The sequence below is a fragment of the Carassius auratus genome, chromosome 47, assembly GCF_003368295.1.
Source record: "Carassius auratus strain Wakin chromosome 47, ASM336829v1, whole genome shotgun sequence".
Taxonomy (NCBI): Eukaryota; Metazoa; Chordata; class Actinopteri; order Cypriniformes; family Cyprinidae; genus Carassius; species Carassius auratus.
In genome coordinates, this window is record NC_039289.1 from 4,875,870 (window position 1) to 4,900,417 (window position 24,548).

At 40.2% G+C, this 24,548-nt stretch overlaps 1 protein-coding gene across 6 annotated transcripts in view; it reads right to left on the reverse strand.

Moving 5' to 3' along the window:
- The window catches only part of LOC113064866 (nuclear factor 1 A-type), a 142,877-nt gene that overhangs the window by 31,836 nt on the left and 86,493 nt on the right, over positions 1-24,548 (reverse strand). For 4 of the 6 annotated variants that reach the window (XM_026235839.1, XM_026235842.1, XM_026235838.1 and 1 more), the window contains exons 3-7: positions 15,466-15,531; positions 10,111-10,185; positions 2,999-3,116; positions 1,067-1,194; positions 37-87 (exon numbers count right to left, since the gene is read on the reverse strand). In XM_026235839.1, coding sequence (XP_026091624.1) covers positions 37-87; positions 1,067-1,194; positions 2,999-3,116; positions 10,111-10,185; positions 15,466-15,531 — 438 coding nt within the window. The remainder of the gene's footprint in view (positions 1-36; positions 88-1,066; positions 1,195-2,998; positions 3,117-10,110; positions 10,186-15,465; positions 15,532-24,548) is intronic. The other 2 variants (XM_026235840.1, XM_026235843.1) reach the window with 1 other exon arrangement.

The following is a 24,548-nucleotide window of genomic DNA, read 5'->3' on the forward strand; positions in this document are numbered from 1 at the left end:
TGGTGTGGAAGGATGACAACATTGATGTAGTTTTACCTTGTCTTGAGATGAACGAACTAGCTAGCGAGCCACGCAGTTTATATCCAGCTTTGAAAGACAAGGAAGGAGGAGAAAGAAACAAGGAGGGACAAAAGAACAAAAAAAGGCAGGGTGAATAAGAGGTGTAGAAGCAAGTGTGCAATACCTCAGCAGTTCAACCATTCATGTCCAGAACCTTCCGGACAACCACACACTCAGATTACACACACTTCTTCATAGGGTTTTCTTTTCCACATGTTCCTCACTTTCACTGTATTCTTTCAATAGGTCTGTAACCCAATCCACATTTGTTTGTTTCATGAGAACTAGTACTAAACGCCTGTTGGAAGTACTACAAGAATCATTAATAAACTAGAATCTTTAAAAGGGATTTTGTTAATAATGATCTGATTCCCTTGCTGGAGCTCTGTAATATATGAGGTGTGTTTCCTCTCTATCTCGTCGATTTCTAATATCGAGGGCGCGCGGGACTTGATTGAAGATGCTTCGGAGCGGGACAGATTTACAGTCCTCTGCTCTGTGGCAATGCGGCGAGCTTCACAGGACACACGCACACAATCCAGCACGAATCGGCATTCAAGCCCACACGCATACGGGACCCTTCGTACACTGTTAGCGTTATTAGTAGATACGTGGATGTGAAGTTACATGAGACTGGCCATCTATGGCTAACTTCTGAGATGGGGGCAGATGGCGTAAATCTTTCAGAAAGAAAACAAATGAGGTGCCATTCGAGTTAGAGGGTGCCATCTCCGAAATGTCATACCCAGGAAGACGGGTCAGAGATGCTGAATGGGCCCCCCCCAAAAAAAAACATAAGAAGAAGAAAGAGAAATAATCCCAGCACAGCTGTCGCCGTCCCACAACGAGCGCACACCACAGGATGCACAAACACACACACGCACACACACACAGCAGATCCGATCGCTCGCTCTACACCGTCGACCCCACAGTGTGTGAGAGTGTGTATGTGTGTGTGTGTGTGTGTGTGCGCCGGGGGAGGCTGGCTTTCAGGGTGGACGCTTACCTGGCTCTACTTCGTGCCAGCTGCTGGCTTGGCTGACGCTTCCGGGCGAGCGTCCCTGACCTGGGTAGTAGGACTCCTCTCCCGGGCTGTCCACCTCATCCTCCATGCATTTGATACGCTTCGCAGAACTGTGTGACAAAAGAGAGATAAAAAAGAATATTATTTCATTCTGCAAATGTATGATTTTCTTCCAGCGTGCTTTGTTAGCCAGTGTGGAGGACTGTAGTTTGGATTCAGATAAATGCTAAAGGCAGCATTAAACCACTTTCATAAAGCATTTAGTGTATTACTCTGATGTATTTTAGGGGATTGGACTAATTATACGCATTAGGATTCGATTGGTTAATGAAAAGTGTGTTATGATGTCATTTATTCATATTTTTTTCCATCAACACTATGGAGCACAAAGTGTGACACGAAAAACTGTGATAAATTGTATTTTGACAAATTCAATCATAAAATATGTTAAAATAAATGAACATAGATTGCAAGTTTGCCATACTAAAAAAAAGTTTTTTAATAAACAGATTAATAAAAGATAAATATATATGATAAAACTTGTTTATATATATATATATATATTAAAATAAATGAGCATGTCAATAAACACTATCTATAAATATAAATATAACACAAAATGCAGTATGCAAAATAGAAATAAATAATTTACATTTTGCTTAATTTATTGAATGTATTCATTAATTTATTTTGAGATTTATTTTATTGAAATACTTCATTATATATATATATATATATATATATATATATATATATATATATAGTGAAGTATTTCAATAACAACAAGTATTTCATCAGATACATCTCAAAATTTAAAATAAATTAATGAATACATTCAATAAATTAATCAATTAATAATAAAATCATATTGTTATGTTTCAATATAAAATTATAAAAAACTTTTTTATATCATTAAACATTTTAACAAGTTAAATAGTAAAATTTGATTTCATATTGAATCTACATTTTGTAAAACATATTTATTCAGATCAAAAGTTGGACATCAAAGAAGTGCAAGCTTATTCAGACACACACACACACACGTTCTACAATCTAACACACACATTCAAGAAGTGAGGAGTCATCGGAGGCTGGCGCTCATGTGTGTGTGAGTTATCTGCTGTGAGCTGAGCTCTGACATTTATTTGTTAATGTAAGGCCTACTGGTGTTTTTCACTCATAATCGGTTAATTAGTTTCTAGCATGCAGCCACACACAGGGTCCTTATTCCAGATGTTTGCTTTGGCAGGCCTGGCTGAAGAGGCCACTGAAGCATGTGGGCAGACGCACACATGCACACACACACAGATGTATTTGACCGCACACACATGGACTCCAAAGTTAGCCAGCTCACGCTCTAAACTAGATTTTTGTGCATCAAAAGTACCCATGATGTCCAAAAATACATTGTTGATGAGTGTGTTCTGTCACTTTCAACAAATGTATGGAATGGAAACGAACATACACATGACTGTTGTATTTTCAAATGTGTTAAATATTGGCACAAACGTTTATGTACGTTTGTATGTGTGTGGATTTTAGCTATGCTGCGTTATGTTAAACTGACAGCGAAATTTGCCCCATCAGTGAAATCACAGGAACCATTTATACATTGCATTTCAGCTGTGCACACACACACACACATCCAAACATCTGTCCACACACACACACACGGGATGCCACGTAGTGCAGTTTTACATCTAGAGCAGGATGTGTGTGCGACTGGCCTGTAGGCTGAGCGGGCGGCGGAGAGAGAAGTTTCCAGGTGGACACACATATGCTGGAAGCTTGTGTAGCTCAGACTCCTGCAGCCTCTTCGAAAGCTCAGCCAACACATCAATCTCTGCCTCGGCTGATTAATTAAGACTCAGAGTGAAGGAGGGAGACAGAGAGAGAGAGAGAGAGAGTGCATACCTGCTAGAAGAAGTGCTGGGTAGGGGGCGCCTCATGGCCCCGGGGCTCATACTGTAGTATGAAGAGCTGTCCAGGTCTGCCAACGAGAAGTTGGGCCCCGTCCCTGCCGCGATGGGGGCTGCCACACACACACAAAAGAGAACAATCATTAATACCGGAGAACAAAAACAGTCTTCACATTCTGATGCAGTATATCTTCATTTCCACGTCTGAAGTAAAAGTAAAGTTTGAGGTGGTTCGGTTGTTCGCCATTTCGGCTGTGTAACAAGTTTACTTCTTTACGTATAAAACAGCAATAAAATTGTAACAAATTTTCATGTTAGTTCAGCTAAAAAAATGGATAGAACGATAGAACGATAGATTGATAGAACAATCGAATGATAGACAGATAGAGAGAACAAATGATAGATACAACGATCAAATGATTTATAGATAGATAGATAGATAGATTGAATCATAGACAGACAAACATATAGATAGACAGAACGATCGAATGATAGACATATAGATATATAGAACGATAGATAGACAGAACGATAGATAGATAGATAGATAGATAGATAGATAGATAGATAGATAGATAGATAGATAGATAGATAGATAAATAGATAGATAAAATGAGAGATAGATAGATAGATAAAATGATAGATAGATAGATAGATAGATAGATAGATAGATAGATAGAATGACAGACAGACAGACAGATAGACAGATAGATAGATAGATAGATAGATAGATAGATAGATAGATAGATAGATAGATAGATAGATAGATAGATAGATGGATAGATAGTACAATAGATAGAACGATAGATAGATAAAATGATAGATAGATAGATACCGTAGATAGATAGATAGATAGATAGAATGATAGAACGATAGATAGATAAAATGATAGATAGATAGATAGATAGATAGATAGATAGATAGATAGATAGATAGATAGATAGATAAAATGATAGATAGATAGATAGATAGATAGATAGATAGATAGATAGATAGATAGATAGATAGATAGAACGATAGATAGATAAAATGATAGATAGATAGATAGATAGATAGATAGAACGACAGATAGATAGATAGATAGATAGATAGATAGATAGATAGATAAAATGATAGATAGATAGATAGATAGATAGATAGATAGATAGATAGATAGAACGACAGACAGACAGATAGACAGACAGATAGATAGATAGATAGATAGAACGACATATAGATAGATAGATAGATAGATAGATAGATAGATAGATAGATAGATAGATAGATAGATAGATAGAACGATAGATAGATAGAACGATAGATAGATAAATAGATAGATAGATAGATAGATAGATAGATAGATAGATAGATAGATAGATAGATAGTTATTTTCTCATATATTTGTATTTTTCATCATATTTAATGAATTACATTTCTCTACAATTCTTCCTCTTCTTGTCATTCAAATTCAACTTCCTGTTGGGTGTGGCAAATTCAAAATTTTCAAATTAAAAAATAAATAAATAACTTTACTGACATTTGTTTATCTTACTGAAACACTTGTGCTGGTTACAAAACTTTCCTCCCTGAGCGAGTCACCTCAAGCTGCAAATCCCCCCGTGCCCCTTTCTGTAGGTCATCGGTGAGCAGTGCTCTATCAAACGCCTTTGTCATACAGTACATAAAGCCGTGATGCCTCTTTATATTCATGGTGACTGAGACCACTATTTTTTGATGAGGACAGCACAAATGTGTAAGAGAGCGGCCCTGGTCCTGCATACCTAATAGGCCGGGCCCAGGCGGGGAGAGAAAGAGAGAGATGTACGTATGTGTGTGTGTGGGGGGGGGGGGGGGCAGCATGGAAGACTGTGATAGACACGGTAATGGGCTGCCTAATTAACATTGGAAGAGGACACAGTTAAAGGGGCAAGTTGGACCAAGGGAGGGAGAGAGAGAGCAATTTCACTAGCCAACAACAAAAAGTTGGACACATAGGAAGTGAGAAAGGAAGTGCTATAATTTCTGAGTCATCTCTTTATGTTAACTTTTTTTTGGGAGGGGGGGTGGGCGTTCCTTCGCTCTAATAGAAGTGGCAGCGTGGGTAATTTATGACGAGCAGTAAAGCCGGCTGCATTTGCATGGCTAATAGTAAGATGTGAAGTAATTTGTGTGAGAGCTAACCTGGGCACCGGGCTGCAGTAACTCAGCCGGCCCTCGAAACGCACACACATCCACACGAACGAGCCCTCACGCCGAGAGCGGCCAGCCCTGCTGCATTTTGGGTAGAAAAATGACCACACTGCAGTCTGTCTGACTGGAATGGAAATCAATCATAAAGGTAATCCGCAGTCTCTACCTCTTAAAGGCTTTATCAAGTGCTTTCGCTTGGAGGATTCCAAATGAAGCCTGTGGCTATCAGGCCGGCATTGATCTTTCTTTCTCTTCTGTTCTCTCTCTCTCTCTGATCTTTACTGCTTTACCTTTCAAGCTGCTGGGCGCAAAGTACATTAGCAAAATGTTTCAATTTATTCTTATTTACTTAGTGCAGAGGAATGGCAGTGCAGCGAGTGGGTTTACTTAGCTGTGCATCGGGGACAAAGAAAATTGTCCAAACAAGTTGACAAAAGTTACGAATTATTTAATGTGGTTATTTTTAACTTTGTTAGACGATGGCTAAGGAAATCTAAATGTAAAAGTATTGTCCAAAACTATTTACAAAAACGTTCTATGTTCAACAATGCAAAAAATTTAAAATACCTACGGATAACTGATATGGTAGCGATCTCTTAACTTCTAAACATTTACAGCAAGGGAAAAGTATTTCAAACTGGTTTTAGATTGAAGGCTGGCAAGTTACAGGAAGTTTCTTGACTGACAGCAAAGTGACCGAGTCTGCTGGATGTGGTGGAGTTTTTTTTTTTTTGGTGTAGTCTGGTATCAAGGGTTGACAATCCCTCTTAACATACACACACACAGACATACTCCTCCCCTCCGCCCAAACACTGGCCGTGCTAAAGCATCTACAAAAGCTGGGGAGGCTATTCATTTGAAAAGAGCAGGGGGAGGAGGAAGAGAAAAAGAGAGAGGGAAAAAATTGGCTTTTGTTCAGGCCGGATTTTCAAATTGAAGCATTTGACAACAAAGGCAGCAGCAATCAACTTCAAAACCCTGGACGTCTGTTGACCCCGTCTTCCCCCCACCCCCCTTACTCCTCATCGCTTTATTGAGCGAGAGGACCATGGCGTGATGGGATCTCATCTAACTGGTCTGAAGTTGTTGAGCTTTGACAGTTCTTCGGTGGGGTTTTCTGCTAGATCAGCTCCTGTGTGGATACAGACCTACAGCATAGGTCCAGAGTTCTCGGTCTGGAGAAGAGGGTTCACATGGAGCTAGACCTTACACCCTTACTGCGTAGTTTCCTATCAAACCGAATGAGAAGAAAAGGCTCTAGAGGAACCTCGCTGGTGAAGTCTACAGGTTGGCGTCCGGTTGAAGAAGGTCAAGAAATATAAGACAAAGTAGTCCTGTACTCAGCATATTACTACTCCTGGTAAAAACATTGTGAAGGACAGGGCTGATAATCAGCAGGTTGCCGATTTGACACCGTGCTGGTCAAATTTGAAGGGATAGTTCACCCAAAATATCTACCAACTACCCAACTACGACTCTCATCATTTTGGCACATCCTTACTTTTACAGTATATCAATGAACAACTTGATTTTTTTCCATTTTTATTATTGTAGAAATTTAGGATATTTTGTGGCACGCTAGTGTTGACAAGATTTAAGCCCCATGTGTGTGCATTTCACTACAGATGGCACTGCCCACTCGCAGGCTTTGGCCCAATGTTGGCACAGTGCTGACAAGACTAGTGGGCGTATCCCCACCGGTGCTGCTCGGCACTGTCTCTGCCACAGCGACCTCCTCTCCTACTCCATAATTCATCCGCTCCCCCTGTTCGGTCATATGGCTAAATGGTCCGTGCCAGCGCCCAGCCATCACCCAGGGATTTCCAGGTGTCCCTGCCCCTGGATCACGCTGCCTTGCTGTTTGCCAACATTTCTGAGAGGCTCTTGCAGGCGGCCTAATAACAATAACCTCATCCTAATCCCGTATCCTCTCCTGTCTCTCCTACAGCCTTCGCAATGTCCTCTGGAGAGGCTCTGAGTGGGCGGCAGCAACAGTAAAACTGGCTCACGTACAAGTCCTCTTGTTCACCTGTGCTTGATGGCGTGCCAAACTGTGGCGTGACAGTGTCCGACTTCATATGGGGGCCAGCTGTAAGGAAAAATCAAACTCTAGCTGATAGTGGCCGTTCCTGGGAACGTTTAAGAATTTGAACTCTGCAAGACTCGAGAAGGTGGAAGGGAGTAGCTGATGAAGGAGGAGTAGGGGAGGGAGGAGGATATTAGAAAGGCGGACCCAATCTCTGAAATTACCCCAGCTTGGTATCGACTGGCCAATTATGCGGAGTTCCATTTACAAAAACGTAGCTGTAGCGGCTAACTTTATGGAGACTTTCATTTCGCTCTCCCCCACTACCAACAACCCCTCCTTCCTTCTCTTGCTCGCTTCCTCTCCTTTTTTTGTGTGGTGCTTTAATAGGATATTGATCGACAGAAGCAGATTCGATTGGGCTGCCACTGAATTGTGTAATGGGTGCACAAAGCCAAGGTCATAGTGTATAGTCAGGGAAGAGCTAAGGCAGCCCATTGTCCATTCAATATCACGACCTTTCATCTTCCGAACAGGCACGACCCTGCACTCAACCCCTTCTGCGTTCGCTTAAATAAATCTGCCAGACGCTCCAACACAGAAGCCCCATTGGAACTCCTCTGGGCAATTCATACGCCACTTCAGTATACCAGATTACCCTCTTCTACCCATCTTCCAATCTGGTGCACTTACCCTCTACACTTCAATCAACAGCATCATCTCGGTACCTTCCAAAAGAAGCTACCAAAGTCATAAGTGTGCATGCATACAGCACTTTAATTCACAGTCACTCCATAGGGAGCAATCCTGTTAGAGGACTTATGCTAACTGTGGACTTTGCTGACTGCTGAACTTCTTAGATGATATTGCCCATTAAGGAAGGAAAGCGGCTGACGCAGGAGGGTGAGACTCTGTCAACTGTCCCGCCGTTCCGCAGAAAGTGGACGAAGAGGTGAAGGAGTTTTTAAGATATCCCGCTGAGGTGATGAGAGGACTACAGTTGCGGATTATTGCAAAATTCAGAATTGAAGAATTAAATACCTTTCAATTTATGAGGTTGAATTTGAGTGAACTGGCCACGTCCCACAGAAACTAGACTTGGGTATTTAAAAAATTGAAAGATATCCAACAAAGGTAATGCATTTTGTAAAATCTATGCATCTATCTAGGCATTTTAAACCTTTTTTCAAAACTCTGAAACAAGCCAACATTCAAAGTTTGTGTTGACAACTTTTAAAGAAAGTGTACACTATATACACTGTGTCACTAAAATCCTCTTCCTGTTCAACTTCCTTTAAGCTCAAGAGTAATATGCTCTTTAGACAAACATCAGCAACCCCCAGCCGACTAAGAAGAATAAAGAGAATGATGGGGAGAAGAGAGCAGAACACTTTGATTTGAACTGAACATCCAGCATATGCCACCCAGCATTTTCTTCTCAGTATGTCACAGATGTTAGGATAAAAGCCGATCTCTCCGCAGAGCTGGATCAATTATGCATAATCCTTAATCTTGTTACCATCATACACCAGGAGTTCTGATGCAGCACAGTACTGGCTGAGTTTTAATATCTAATATCCCATCATCCTCTCTCTTCTGATACCTTTCATCATTTTCCGCATCCCTCACATCCTTTTGCACCACCTCAAGCTGGACTCACGTTGACCCGTACACTTCCTTCCTCCCGTCTGCTGTCAAGATGCCAGAATGTGGTGGCACCCAAATGTTTGTTCTCACCAGACGCTGTCTTTGCATTGGCAGGCACTTTGAGGGTTTTTGAAGACAGACTGCGAGGTGAGACCACAGTGGGCTCTTTGCCTGGGCCCTTATGAGTCCTCTTCTCCTCTCCTTCGGCCAGGATTAGGTCACGAAAGCGTGTGATCAATGCACCTCTGATCAGAAGGCTCCAGCGAGTGCTGACAGGAGCTTTGGATCGGCTATTGTTAGCGGGTATCGACAGGCACGTATGGATCGCGCTGCGCTCTGTCACTCTCCACCGTGAACGTCTGCAATTTTTAAAGGTCACATTTTTTACTCCTCCTTCTTGCTCCATGCCTCCTCGGGGGAAAGTCTACTTTTCTTGTTCTGTGTTCTGCCTTAATCACTCTGTCAATCTGAGAATGACTCGATTGCTTCCTCAAGCTGTGAAAATACTCACCTTCTCGCTATCTTCACTTTATTAATCAATTTAAACACCAAACATTTAACATCTGAAAAGTCGCATCTGCAATAAAAGTACAGCTTATTTACAGAAAACATAATCTGAGCTCATGAAAGAGACACCGTCTAAAAAGACTGCACAAAAAAACTTAGTTTGTACTTTAGAGAGTCCAAGTACTGTTGAACTGCACTGCACTGAAGCACTTTCAGCTGACTGCTGCATTTCGCTAGTGTTTCGATTTCTAATGAGTGGAGGGATAGTGGATTCAGCCCATTGTTCTGAAAACAGCGCTGAGAAACCAGAGAAGATTTCCTCCAGCACACTGGTTAATAACTAGCCTCATCCTACCTTTGGGCTGATTTAAGATGCTTGAACTAGGGTGCTTCAGACCTTGTAGTTTTATTCTGCTGCTGGCCTTCGCATACTAGTGTGTAACAGGCCCTAAATCATGCCAAGATCGAGACCCTCGCACAAAACCAAATGAACTTACCTAACTTATTATGAAAGCTCAATTGAGTTTACTGCTGAAAGTGAAGTTAGAACTGACTTACCTGGAGCTTTTTTTAAACTATTTTTTTCAGTTAAAAAGCAAAAACAAAAAACAACAACTTTAAAATATGATTTTGAAATATGAATTTAATGTGTCATGTCATTGACCCAGATTTTTAAAACCACACTCCTATTTAAAACACATCATATCAAAACAAGCCTTAATATCTCATGCGATGTTGTAGAGTTGTTGAGTTCTTACTCTGTGAGACTCGCACGAGCTCAGAGACGGTGAAGACACCTGATGTGATGAAACTGTCCTGGAAGCCAAGGTGCCCTAGGAGACAAAAAGAAAAAGAAGAAAACATTTTATCGCAATGAACGTGACAAAATACAGAGGAAAGACAACGTTTATGTCCACAACACATGCACACAAAGTCCCGGTGGGGAAGGGAATAGGGAGCGTTTAGAGTGACACTGAGGATAGAGCACATCTGGATTTGGTCCGATGAGTGTCTGCAGTACAGTGGGGCAGAGGCACTTTGTGGTGTGGCGCACACACATAAACAAACAGCTGTATAGGAAGCTCATGAAAGCATGATTATATATGTGTTTACATATGATATGTGGTGGAAACGCGGTCTAACACATTCTTTGTGAGGCAGAGAAAAATCGGTCGCCTCTTCCAGCAGACAGACAGACCAAAATTACTGTGTTCATTGTGCTGACTATGGCTGACCCAGGACCTGCCACACACCCTGCGGGCTGCTGCTCTGCTTGAGGAGCCCATATCAGCCTTAGATTCAACCACAGACAACCCGGCGACCCTAAACATGCTACCATTCGACACCACAGAATCAAAACATGCAGTCAGTGTGTACTGCATATCCCATAAGGATCTGATTTTATATAGCGTGTTGAAACTGATTATATGGCAAGATCATCACAAGTTAGACATAAGCTTATGATATGGTACATACAGTATCACTAGATTAGAAGTTAATAGATCGCAACATCAATGTGGTAGTTGCAAAAGTGAGAACTTAGCGATTAAACAACTTCCTGCACTGCTCGGTGGCTGGCGAGCTATAAAACCAACAACAGAAATGAGTTGAGTCTTGACTGGCTGGATGAGGAGACGTATCGCATGTGGACGGGTGGAATAATAAATAATAAAAACAGAGAGCGAGGGGTAATATCTACAGCTCATTGCAAGAGAAAGTGCTGACATGAGCTAAAAGACTGCAGACCCGGAGAGCATTCCTGCACAGACGTTCCTGAGATTGAGAAGAAGTGAAATAGAGTTTGTTTGGGGAGGTATCTGAAGGAGGGCAGACGTACAGTATGTTAGAGGGCATGTGGCATGAAGCTAAGGTAGATTACAAAATGACAAAGCAATGAGGACAGTGGGCTACAGGGTCGAGAGCAACAATGGCATAAAGTCGACGTTTCCACACAGCTGTACATACTGTGAAACAACAATAATACAGAGCAGAAGCGAGGCGCACCATTACTTGGAAAAGAGAGGGATGACGCAATGGAGCCGAGGAGGGAGAGAGCGGGCGAGCGAAGGAGCGTTCGTCACCAGAATTCCAGTATAGGGAGCATATGCACCCGGAGTTCACTGAGGGCATTTCCATGAGTGCCTCATATAGGGAGGCAGGGGCGAGGGAAGAGGCAGGGCTTCTATATCTCAACATGGATAATCACTCCCAGCTGTGTCCACTGTAGCGCCGCACACACACACACATGTAGGGAGGAGCCAGGGTTCGCCTTTCACGGCAGCACCGAGACCTCAACAAGCCTCCAGCGCAGCAACAAGAGCGCTGTGTGGAACTACACTGGGCCTCGGGACAAGCAAACCTAAACTGCATCTGGGAAGTTGACAAAACAAACTTCTTATTCAACATCAAGACTTTAAGTGTTTGTGTGTATATTTTATGTGCTTTGGTCATTACTATACAACATTTTAATGAACTTTTTGCTTCTTTAAATTAGTAAAAATTAATAAACAACAAGATTTAAAAAAAAGGGTCTTGTTTTTAATCAATTAGTTTAGAACTGGACTGTGGAAAGTGTGTTTAGGACCAGAATGGAGCCAAATAACTAAATTGCCATTTATGCAAATTGCCACTGGCCTTGGTGATGTCATCAGAGATGGAAAGTTGTTGAAGGGGTGGAGCAAGTTACTTCTGATTGCCAATTACAAAGAGTGTTTTTGATATTCAATGAGAAAAAAGGGGCGGTGCTTGATTTTATCCACCAAGAATCGATTAGTGAAAAGTGTGCATTACGTTTCAGAATGAAGCCGGACATGAAAGTTACAGTAGCTAAAATTGGCTGAATTGCTGTTTGTTTTTATTATCTAATATAAAGCTTGGCCTTGGTGATGTCATCGGGGACTAGAAGTTGTTTAAGCGGCCGAGCAAGTTGATGATTGGATAGTGAAAAGTGTGCGTTTACATAACCAGAATAGAACTAATGTGATTTTTATTATCTTTCATATGTCTTTTTTATCGACTTTCATATCTCTCAGTTATTAATTTCATCATCAACAACATTAATAAAGCATAATAACCTAAAAATCTCTTTTCAAATAGTCTTAGATGAAGTCTCCACTGCTTGACATTTGACAGCCACCCAAGAGGCAGTAAAGAACTGTTTAACCATTTTTACTAGCTTCTTAACAAATGTCTCTCACATTCTTTTGCCGTTTTCTTGTGCCCTGTGTTATGGGTTTCCCACCTCCCCTCTCTCTCTCCTGGGCTTGTAAAGAAGAGGATATCCTCTGGCCTTATCTAATAGTCTGCGGATTGTGCAACAGCTGCCTCGTCCCAGAAAGACAGCAGCAGCCCGCTCTGTAAAAGAGCACGTAGCATGGAGCACAAGGGTCAAGGTCTACCAGCAAAAACAAACCATGGAAAAATAAAAGTTGACCATGTTTTCCTGCATCGGGGATGAGAGGGAGACAGAAATAAGGGAGAACCAGAGGTGGTGACAGGGAAAAGGTGGAAGTGTGCGATAGCCTCAAGCTATGTCTGACAGTATTTAACAGGCAGTGAAAGGAGTCAGTGGTCTTTGAAGGGATAGCTCGCTCTAAATAACAATTCTCTCATCATTTACTCACCCGCATGTTATCTCAAACCCGTATGACTGTCTTTCTCCCATGCAAGCAAATATATGATATTTTTCCTGACTGCTCTTTTCCATTCTTATGTAGCTCTTAAATGTCATTCTTCATGACACGATATACTTCGATTTGAGAGTTGCGCATGAAGAACAATATACATTTTGGCTTCAGAAGATAAAATATAATAATTATATAAGTATATAATACTTGCGTGTGGTGTGTGTGTGAGTGTCTGTGTTTAAATAATTACATTATTATTATATAATTTTATAAAATATTAAAAATGAAATCGTTTTTGAAATGAATAAATGTTTTAAATATTTAAATATATGTAACTTATGAATTCATACATGTTAAGTTTTCAAATTATTTAAAATATTATAAATGAGTGCAATAAACATGATAACATATATGCACATAAATATAATATTTACACATCTATCTATCTATCTATCTATCTAGATAGATAGATAGATAGATAGATAAAGATATAGATATATATAAATATATTTACATATATATATATATATAGCAAAGATATTACACACAACAGTTATCATACATTAAATTTAATCAAATGGAAAAAGCATAGTGAAAATGCTGTTTAATTTCTCCTTTTATAATTTAGAAAATTAATGCTGGGTCAAATGCTGCTGATCTGAGTCCAGTTTTGTGAATTAAAAAGGATGAAACAAGACCAGGGTTCTCAGACTGGATTGGGACTGGCCTGTACTGCTTCAGATCAAAACATGGAAATAATCCGAAGATCACGATGACAGATACAGATGCCAGATGGAGCAAGTTTGAACGGGAGAGAAAATATGAAAAAAAGACATTAGCTGAGTGATTATGTGCAGCCTATATCAGCACAACTCAGGGGTGATCTTCAGTTCAACATGAGAGAGAGAGAGAGATGAAAAGATAATATCAGCAACATGCAGGATGAGAGAGATGAACGCGCTCATCTGTCTGTATCCTCTAATCTGAGTAAACAGGGCCATGTTGGTGTCACACACAAGGGCGTGGAAATAATAGCTCAAGCTTTGCGCGAACATATGCGATAATCTTTAAGTTAGGAGGAAAATATGTTTTATAATGCAGTGTTGAGGGACGCATACGTAACAGCGCTCCAGGGCGGTTGTGGGAGGAGAAAGCGGGACTTCTTGACATCATTCTCTGTTTAAACTCAAGCAAACAGGCCATTCAATCATTGTGTTTATGTTTTCTCAAACTACAAATCAGTCGACACAGTCTGTTTCATTGTCCGCTAATAATTTGTAAACACACACAAAATCAGCGGAATTGCTGTTCTGTGTTTGTTTAAAAAAGAGCCCGTTTAAAACAATTTTCCGCCTGCGATGGAAAGATGCCACTTTTCGATCACAAGTTTCTGCAGACGCAATCTTCTTAAGAGTAATCACCCACCTCTGGCTTTTACTAACACACTAACACTAAACTTCTCAGAGGAGAGAATAAATTCTAGAACTTCGACGATGTGAAAAATTCGCAAACTGGTTCTTACTATAGCTGAACTAGCTAACAACAACTAGATATACATTGGGGACAAAATAATCTAGGCCAGATTCAGACCTGTTTTACCCACACACTCTCCAAAAATAAGGTTTCAGAAGTGATGCCATAGTAGAACCATTTTTTGGTTCCACAAAGAACCTTTCAGCGAAACCTTTTGTGCTATGGAAAGTTTCTACACTCTTAAACATAAAGGTTCCAAAAGTGATGCCACAGAAGAATCATTTTTGGTTTCCCAAAGAACTTTCTTAAAACCACTGTGAAGAACATACAACAACAACAAAAGGGTTAATGGATGGTAAAACATCTCAAATTAACCATCAATTCCAATAAAGAACCTCTATTTTTAAGAGCCTATCAAATACAATGAAAGAATCAATCGTGGTTCCTCCAAAAAACTTTCTGTGAACATCTAATATAAGAATATTTGAACAATCTATTCACTGTTTAAAACATTTTGTGAAATACAAAGTTCTATACTCCTAAAAATAAAGGTTTTCGCAGTGATGCCATAGAACCATTTTTGGTTCCCCATAGAACCAATGATAATCGTTCCACTATGAAGAATAGAATTCCACTATGCACTTTTCTGCAAATAGAAATGTTCTACACTTTTAAAAAAGAGGGTATGCCATTGAAGAACCATATTTGGTCGCTCAAAGAACTTTTCAGCGAACAGTTCTTAAAAAGAAACATTTTTTCTCTTAGTGTGAAGAACATTTGAAAAAAATCCCTTTCCTCCAGTAAAGAACTTCCATAGACATTAATGGCTCTTCATTTATTTATTTTATAACATTTATTTTCTTTATTTGTAAGAATGTATGAGCTCCAAGGTCATCTGGAGTGAATATACAGTATGCTAACAAGAGGCCATGGCTCCAAACAACCTGGATTATGTTTTGGACTTGTAAATGCATATTTCTAGATATGTTGGGAAACGTGAGTAGAAACACTCACCATTTTCCGGCTGGTCTTTGATGTCACTTTCACTGGGCTGGTTCGGACTTTCAGACTGCCCTGTTTCTGTAGAGAGGCACACAAAGAAAGAGAGACATAGAGAGTGAGATTTTGTTTCAAGACCACGTTGAAATCAAGCACCTGACAGCCTCCCGAAAACAGTTTCTGCAGCCCAAAGACTCGGATAGAAAACATCTAGTCCAGAGTACCAAAGAATCACCATGCTGAGCGTGCAGTCTGGCTGCCAAGCGGCTCTGGCCGTGCAGGTGAAACCTTACGCTGATGTGTGTATACATGAGGCCACCGTGTTGTCGATTCAATAGAGCTGACTGCTGCCACAGTATAGACTGACAGACAACAGCATGCATTGTAAAAAATACTCCCTGTCTTTCTAGGGTTTAAACAACTGCAGATGCAATTAACTTATTAATAAATGTGGTTTATTAAATAAATAAATACATTTGGTAAACTACATTTTATATTTTAAGATATAGAATGTAAATATAAACACAATATACAAAATAAAATGTAAGTGAATTATGTGATTATATACAGTAAATCAACTGACAGACCTAACTGTAAGAGCATTCAGATGCAAAGGGAAGTTATTGGAATAGAAGGTCTGACTGTACTCTAGCCAATGTCCTTTTGGCGCGCGGCTCGGTAGGTCAGACCAACAGTGGGGTCTGGGCTGTGAATTCACACTGAGTGTGCTATTTGCAGCCGAGGCACTTATGGAAATAAGTCTAGAGAGAGAGAAAGCCTTCAGACTTGGGTGTACTGCATAAAAAAGGCCCTATAAATTTGATGGGCTCCGATTTCTCCCAAGAAGTGCTCTTTAACGGTGCCATTAGCTGCGATAGCAATGATTCGTGCTGGGACGTTAAAGGAGCTTTCGCTAAGATTCACCCGGGATCCTTTAACTCTTCTATGACAGCCAAAAATGGCAAAGAAATACGCTTTAAGTTGATTTAGGCACTGGGGTGAGTATTGATTTCTCACTGGAGATAAAATAGTTGTGCTGGGAGAAATATTACCTATGTCACACTAGCAAGCACAAAAAAAAAATGCCTGGCGAATTTGGGATCGGAATCTGATTAATGTCTTTTTACACTTCATTTTTTGGCAAAATACACTTTATAAATATCACGCTGGAAAAAAAACTTCAAATTTGTTCATAAAATGCTTCAAATTTCGGTTTAAGTTAATTCACAGAAAAGTAATTTTTGGTAAAAGAAGAAAAAGGATTTATTACTTTTTCCACTTAATCGTTTTGCCCAAAATATATGCTAAAACATCACTTTTGAACACAACTGTAACTAAGAAGCTAAATGTCAAAAATATTCGTTTACAGAAATAGTCTAAATTTCAGTTAATTTTACAGTAAATGACAGAGGGAAAAAAACTATTTTTAGACTTTTTCCACTTTAGTTTTTTGGAAAATCATTTTGGGGCACAAATGTAATGAATAGGCTTAACTGCACAATAATTACTCGCGCTCCGCACTGCTGCTTGAACTGAGGTGCTACAGCGATCTGTTAAGTCATTTAAAAGCATCACAATGGCATTCATTGTTTAAATTTCGTGATAGAATATACAGGATTTGAAAGCTGAGACTTTGTTTCTTTTCAGAAGTAAGAAAGCACAAGCACACTTTTTGCGATTATTGGATGGGAGGCACGTTACAAATGTTTGGTGTAGAGAAAAAGTGCAGATCTGGCAACCCTGGCTTGACTTATGGTCAAAGCTGCGGTCGGTAACTTTTGACGCTCTAGCGGTTAATAAACAGAACTGCTTGCGTCTTGCGGAAGAACATCGTAGCCGGAACTACTTCTCTCTGTTTATGTCTATGAAGAATCACAAAGGTACTGGGTTACTCCGCCGCGGTACCCACGAAGCAATCTAAAATAGTCCGAATATAAACACTTATTATAGGTGCACACTAGTGATTCAGGACAAGCTAAAAACACGGTTTGGAAAATGGATTCATGGTGTACTCGCTTATTATATACATTTTTCTACATTTTGAACACAAACAAAGTTACGGACCGCAGCTCTGATTGGTTGTTTCTTACCGGGAGCGGATTAATTTCTGCAAATGGCAATAGGACCACTGGGAGGAGCCAGAGGAGCTTGATTTTGTCACAGATTATCTGTCTCATACTCTACTGTCAGAACATAATGACAGGTTTAATAAATATGTAAAAAATATATTTTTACAAAAGTTCCCAACTGCAGCTTCAAGTCAAATAGAACTTGCTTTAATGTCGCTATTTTTATCTGTTAATGTTGTCGTTCATTTTGACAGCCCTAAATTCAACAGAGAGATTTTCTTCACACACAGTACGAGTTGCAGTCTGATACGTTTTTCCGCCGCCTTTTGAATGACAGAATACCGATTATTGGCCGGTGCATATCTAGTTAAAACATCACTTTGGAACACAAATGTAACTAATAGGCTAAGCTGTGCTTTAATTAGCGTACAAAATGATTAAAATCTCAGTTAACGATAAATCGCAGAAAGTAATTTTTGATAAAAGAAGAACAAAGCAAAAACCAGACCCCTGACACAACAAAAAATAAAATAATAAATTATTTTTAAATAAAGTTTAGCCAGCCCATTCATCTGCTCCTAGACAAAGTAAACAATTTAGGGCCTTGTTTGCATTCAGCTCAGCGGTAACGTCTGCATCAACAGTTTAAAACAAAGGCTATCTGAAGAGTGGGACGAAACAACGAAAAACACACACACACACACACACACTGCAACACCCCCCGCCCCAGCAACAGCCCAGAGATATGTGAAAGCGCAACGAAAGGGGCTGGGAAACCGGGTGCTGGGTGGGTGCGTGTGTGCGGGGACTTTCACACACTCTCACAGTTGCCCTTCGCGGACCAAGTGCTCTCTCACACAGTGCCCATTGCTAATTAAATATGCAAATGAGGCGTGAGACCCAGACTCCGTGTGTCACATCTGCATTTACCCCCTGTCGAGGGCCCTCGGAGAGCGAGGGGGGAAACAAAACAAAAAAAAACTCCCACCCGAAATAAACAACAAAAAAAGACACTAAACAACAAACAACTAAATACCGTGCACAAACAGGCCCATTCACCAGGCCTAAATCCTCTATACAAGAGCATAACAAGCCACTCTATGGGCCGCCGACTGAAAGACAGAAGAGGGATGGTTCCTGCGTATCTTTAATTTTGTTCTCACACCATCAAAAAGATGGGAACGCCGCTCGGGTGTGGGAGAAGAAAAGCAACCTGGAGTGACTCAGTCAATGTGTTATTCCGCCTTGATTCCACAATGGAATTCATTATGGAACAATCGAAAAGGGATGCAGAGATAAAAAGACGTCATTTAGCATTTGGTAACAAGCCTGGGATAATTGAGACAGGCTCAGGTTGCTTCACCGAAAGGAACGTGGCTGAATTAGTCGGAGAGGTGATTCCCTAATTAAATCATTAGGACCGGCTTGCAGCGGCGGGCAGGTTGGGTAGAAGCGTTATACCCCCTGGCCTTCCTCTGACTCCGACTGCTTCCCAGGCCAGGCCGAGGGCTTTAGGGGGGCGAGTGCATACACTCACACACACACACACACACACCGCCTGGTCTGTTTCATTATGCATGCACTAAACCATCTGTACTTCTTGCAGGTCTGCTCGTCCCAACCCGCCGCTTTCTCACCAAGTGCTTTGCTGTAATCCAATTGTGTGTTAAAACCCTGCTTTCAAAAGGCCCTTTACACAGTGGGCTCAAGAACACGAAGGCCCATAAAAGGAGGCAGAAACTTAATTTAGAAATACAAACGGGCCTTTCTGGAGTATCAATGGAAGGTGAAGCTCCAGGGATTGGAGCATTGTTTCCACAAGTATCGTCCCCCAGATTTTTTTTCTTCTTTTGGGCCACCACAGACATTATGAGATGGTGGGTGCCGGATTCCTGCGTGGTCACACTCGGGACTATCTGGACTAGTCGAGGAACTCAGAAGGAACGTGTTTTAGAAAGATGGCTACAGCAACACAAATATGTTTTGTTTTTTTGGAGAGCAGCATATTTGGGCCATGATGCACATTACATAAAAATGACTTGGGGGAGGAAAAAAAAAAAAGAAATAATTTCTGGGAACTGCAATGAGTCACACATGGGAAGCATGCTGATGAAACCTGAAATTGTGAGCGATGTGAGAGAAAAGGGACGAAAGGCAAGGCAGGAAGAATAAATCAAGTGGAATATCCGTTATATATATATATATATATATATATATATATATATATATATATATATATATATATATATATATATATATATATATATATATATTGGTTAAATGTTTGACTTTTCCATCTTGTTAATTTTTGCCTAATAAAATGTATTTACAGTTTCACTTGAATTAGAAAGCCATTTAAAGCACAATGGATTATATAATAAATGTATAATGTATGTATGGAATGTATAATAAAGGAAAATGACATAAGAAAATATTTTTTTATTGTGTCAGAAGACTAAAGCTGCATTTATTTTACAGTAAAAACAGTAACATTTTGAAACCTTGCTACGATTTAAAATAACTATTTTCTATTTTAATATATTTTAAAATGTATGTATGACGGCAAAGCTTCTTTCTGGATTCGCGTAAATGTAAAATACAGAATTTATTTGTAACATTATAAATGTAAAATACAGAATTTATTTGTAACATTATGAATGTCTTTATAAAAGTCATTTTTGATCAATTTAATGCATCCTTAAAATCTTACCGACCCTAAAAATTTGAATGCTAGTGTACATTTACACACACACACTTTATCACCATTTCATATCAAGAGAGGTTGTCATTCTTCTGCATGGGGAAGTGGAGAAAGACGTCTGTTTCCGTCAGCCTGCTGCCCGTGTTCACTGTTTGAGTAACCCTGACCTCTCCCCCTGCGCTTTTACGTCACACCGTATTTAATAAGAGGCAGTGTTTAGACAGGACCCTTCTGCTTCTCCTCTATAGATCAGCCCGTTGTGGAGGCTTGTGCTCTTTTTCTTCTCTCGTGGAGCGTCGCTTGTTTACACTGCTGTTTTCGGAGGACCGGGAAGCGAGACGGGAGAGGATAGTGTTACAGGCCGTGTTTACAGATCCTGTCTGGATTTTGAATAGTAATACTGGTGTGTTTTCTTTCATTCTTCAGTAACTTTTGAGTAATAAAGAATGCACTTTTAAGGACAGGGACCAAGGTAGGGAGCCCTAGTAGCTTTGATGTGCTTCTGCCAAGCTTGTACACCAGAGCAGGGTGTGTTAAAAATGAGCAGAATCCACTTTGCGGTCTCCCAGCGATTACATTATGGGATCATTGTGGTACAGTAAACCAACTGCAATCCGGCAAAAAGTAATAAAACTACCCGAGTCTCATTTATTCTTTAGTCAGTGTGACTTGAGTTATTCCCCCCAGCAAATATAAAGCCAAACCAGACTATAAGAGAAAGCTATCAATAAATGCTAGCAAAGTAAAGGAATGCCAGGTTTCCCTACTTGAACTTGTAAATCAGCTCTTGTGCTAGTGGTGTAAGACAAGCTGTCTGGATTGCCAAGCTACCGTTACCACGACACAAAAGCGGGACATTCCTGATTTATTTGAATCCTTGTTCCCCCTGGACTGGCGGAGGTACTGGGAACAAGATATCATTATTAGCTAATGCAAGATGGAGGGTGGAGTAATGAAAAGTTAACACCGAACAGTCAACAGCATGGTTCAAAACCTGTCTTGCTGTCTATGTATGCAAAATCCTAACTGAAACGTAACCCTGTACAGTAAATGGGCAATTTGTAAAGTTCATAGGTACTAAAAGTGCAAGTGCACTGTTAGCATGATGCTAAGCATAAAATACAGGGCAAGCATAAATTATGGCCTAAATTTTGTGATAAATGACCATAGGCCTAAATGATTTTGGTTAATTTATATCAGGTAGAATTTTATGTTTCATACAAAAAAACAAAACAAATAAACTTCAGATGAATTATGTCAGCTTTTAGCATGTTGCTAAGCTAACAACTGTTAACTGCTGATCTGTCATAAACTTTATAATTGTGAAAAACTGTATAAAAAATACATTTGAAATGAATTACGCACAATTCGTTTTCACTGGAATTATTTTAACCAAACTTTAACATGTTGCTAATTTAACAGCGCGAGCATGAAAATACACAGCATGCACACGTAAAATTTAGTGATGAAGACTGTTGTGAATTTTACAATAACAAATAATTGAGATCATTTATATCAGGTTAAGTTATCTTTGTCTAAACTTTAGCATGTCTAACAAAAGAAGAACTATTGTTAATTTATATAATATGCTTTAAAAAAAACAGTATTGGGGATAACGCATTACAAGTAACATGAGTTACGTAATCAGATTACTTTTTTCAAGTAACTAGTGAAGTACTAGCCTGGTAATACCAGACTCTGCTACTTCACTTTGCTTCGTAGACAGAGTCTGGAATGGCATAATAGAGAAGTGTTTTCTCTCTCGCTAGGGGGCGCTTGTCTGAAGTTTAAAATCATTGGTTACCCGTAGCCAATCAGATACGTTTAGTTATGACGTATGTTATGCGCCTGTACAGCCGCATTGAAGCACAGACATCATGCATCGAACTCAAATCTATGATTGAACTTCCACTGTAAACCTGTTGTTAACACATGATGATGCGAGCGAAATACCGGAGTGAACATGGCTGTAAACGACTTTTGCAGTTTGAAAAAGAGGTCGATGTTCTCCATAACAGAGCGAATTTCATCCCGTGTCTCGTTTCCCATTTCCGCGGTCGTTTCGGTTTTTGATTTCTCTAACCTACAATGTAAAACTCGGCGATAAGCATCTACGTCAGGGCTCTCAGCCCGCCCTCTGTTCGTTGATTGGCCTGGCTGTTTCCAGACCAGTGGCAAACAGAAAGCTCTGACGCTGTATCAGAGTACAGAAGCGAAATGAAATTGAGCGGAAGTAGGAAGTCTGACGTAGTCAGGCTAGTGAAGTACAGCATTTATTTTACATTTACAAGATAATATCTAAGATACTTTTTCAAATAAGTAACGCAAGTTCCTTGGTTTTCCCATTTATTCACTGACAGCTCTCCTGTCCCTTTGTTGAGTACAGAGGAACTTCCTTTAGGCTTGAGTCTTATTCATTTTACTTTTGGTGTAAAAGGGCCTTTACAGTTGCTAAAATATAACTTTTGGGTTTTTTGTTTAAAAAAATTAATAAACAAGCCCAGCTCAGGTGACAAAAAGTAACAAAAAAGTAATGCATTACTTTTTCATAAAAAGTAACTAACACAATTACTTTACACAATATTGTAATGCATTACTTAAAAAAGTAACTTTCCCCAACACAACAAAAAACTGCAGAAAACAAACTTGAGATGAATTATATGCAACTTTTTATCTCTGCATTTATTTTAGCCAAACTTTGTGTAGTATGGAGTTGGTACGCAATGACTAGTGGGTAAATTTCCTTTTTCACTTCCTGTGATATTTCAATGTAAACCTATTCTCTATGCTGCAGTGCCCTTTGGACCGAACATTGATACTTTCTACACTACGCAAGCCACTGGAACATAACCTTAGTCTCTCCATCGTCCCTGGCTAGCTGAAATGTTCCAGAGGGAGCGAAAGGAAAAAGTGGACTATCCTCAATGCTAGCAGCTCCTCTATGGGAAAAGATGTATTCCCCTGGCCTGTAGGCAAACCCTTTCTTGTTTCCTGAGAGCTGTGCTTCTCGACTCCCCTGATATGAACTACAGTTTCTAGGAAAAGGCAGGAAAGTCAAGCAGAGGAGGAGGATGAGGAGGAGGAGAAAAAGTTCTTGGCTTTTTCCCAGGAAGGGAGAGCGAGAGAGAATCAGAATCCCAGAATTCCCCTGGGATATGGTGAAATATACAGCCCTGGGGCCACTTTCAATTTACTCTCTGCAGTTCGCTTTCCCTCTCTCCCTCTCTAAATAGCCAGACTGTGAGAGAGAAGTCGAAGCTGTCAGGGATCTAATGTGTACTGCGACCTACTGTAGCCCTGATGTGGAGAAATAGAAAGATTGCGAATGGGTCAAGTGTCTGTGTGAGCACGGATTCCTCAAAGGGAGTATGAGGAAAGGGGAATATCCGCAACACCAAACAAAAAAATAACAAAAACCCAACCAACATACATTAGAAAAATACCAGAATGTAGTGATTAGGCAAAAATTTGACCTTTCGAAACAGTTGGGCCAAAAGTAGCATACGCTACTCCAAACAAAAACCCATATTGTTGCGATGCCTACATCGGCAAGCTCCAGACACATCCTGTCTTTGTCTTCGGAGCGTCTCTTGCTTGCCCTAGTTGAACGCACATCATGGCACAGGTAGAGGAGTTTGTCCTTGTTCTGACAGGGGGATCTTTCGACAAATATAGTCTGAAAAAAAAAAGAACCGGGCTCTCCATGTGGGCCCTGGGGTCCAGGAGAACAACACAATAGGTATTACTGGCATTGTTATTCCTGACTCTAAGCCTATGTGTGCTGTAAGGAGAGAAGAATGCTTGCGTCTGACCTCTGTCAGGCCTGATTTCCTGGTGTCTGAGGACGCGGGAATGAATCAGAAAAAAAGTGTTGTCAGTTTGATTGTCATTTGCCAGAGATCTAATCTCAATGAGTACCATGAGACTCTCGTTTTGTGGTACGGGAGCCTATGTGTGTATGTACATGCGTGTTGTAATTCAACGCTCTCCAAGAGCCCAGCTGACAGGCTCCAGCTGCAGACGTGCGACGGACATGGTGGGTGTTCATTGCTGTCAGGATCGCCGACACACCTGTCTCCAAAACAACCACCGCCTGTAGCCAGGTAGTCTGTCTCCAACCGACTACAGAGGTGTCAATGCTTGCTACAGACATCATGCTGACAGTGAGGTGTAAGATGAGACTTTTTTGACATACAATACTCATTAAATAAAGGAGTTACACAAACAGGTTTTCAAATTCACAAAACAACTTTGCTACATGCTATTGCTAATTAAAGGCAGGTTGTATTCATAATTTAGAGTGAGATGGCATTCTTATTTTAGGAGGA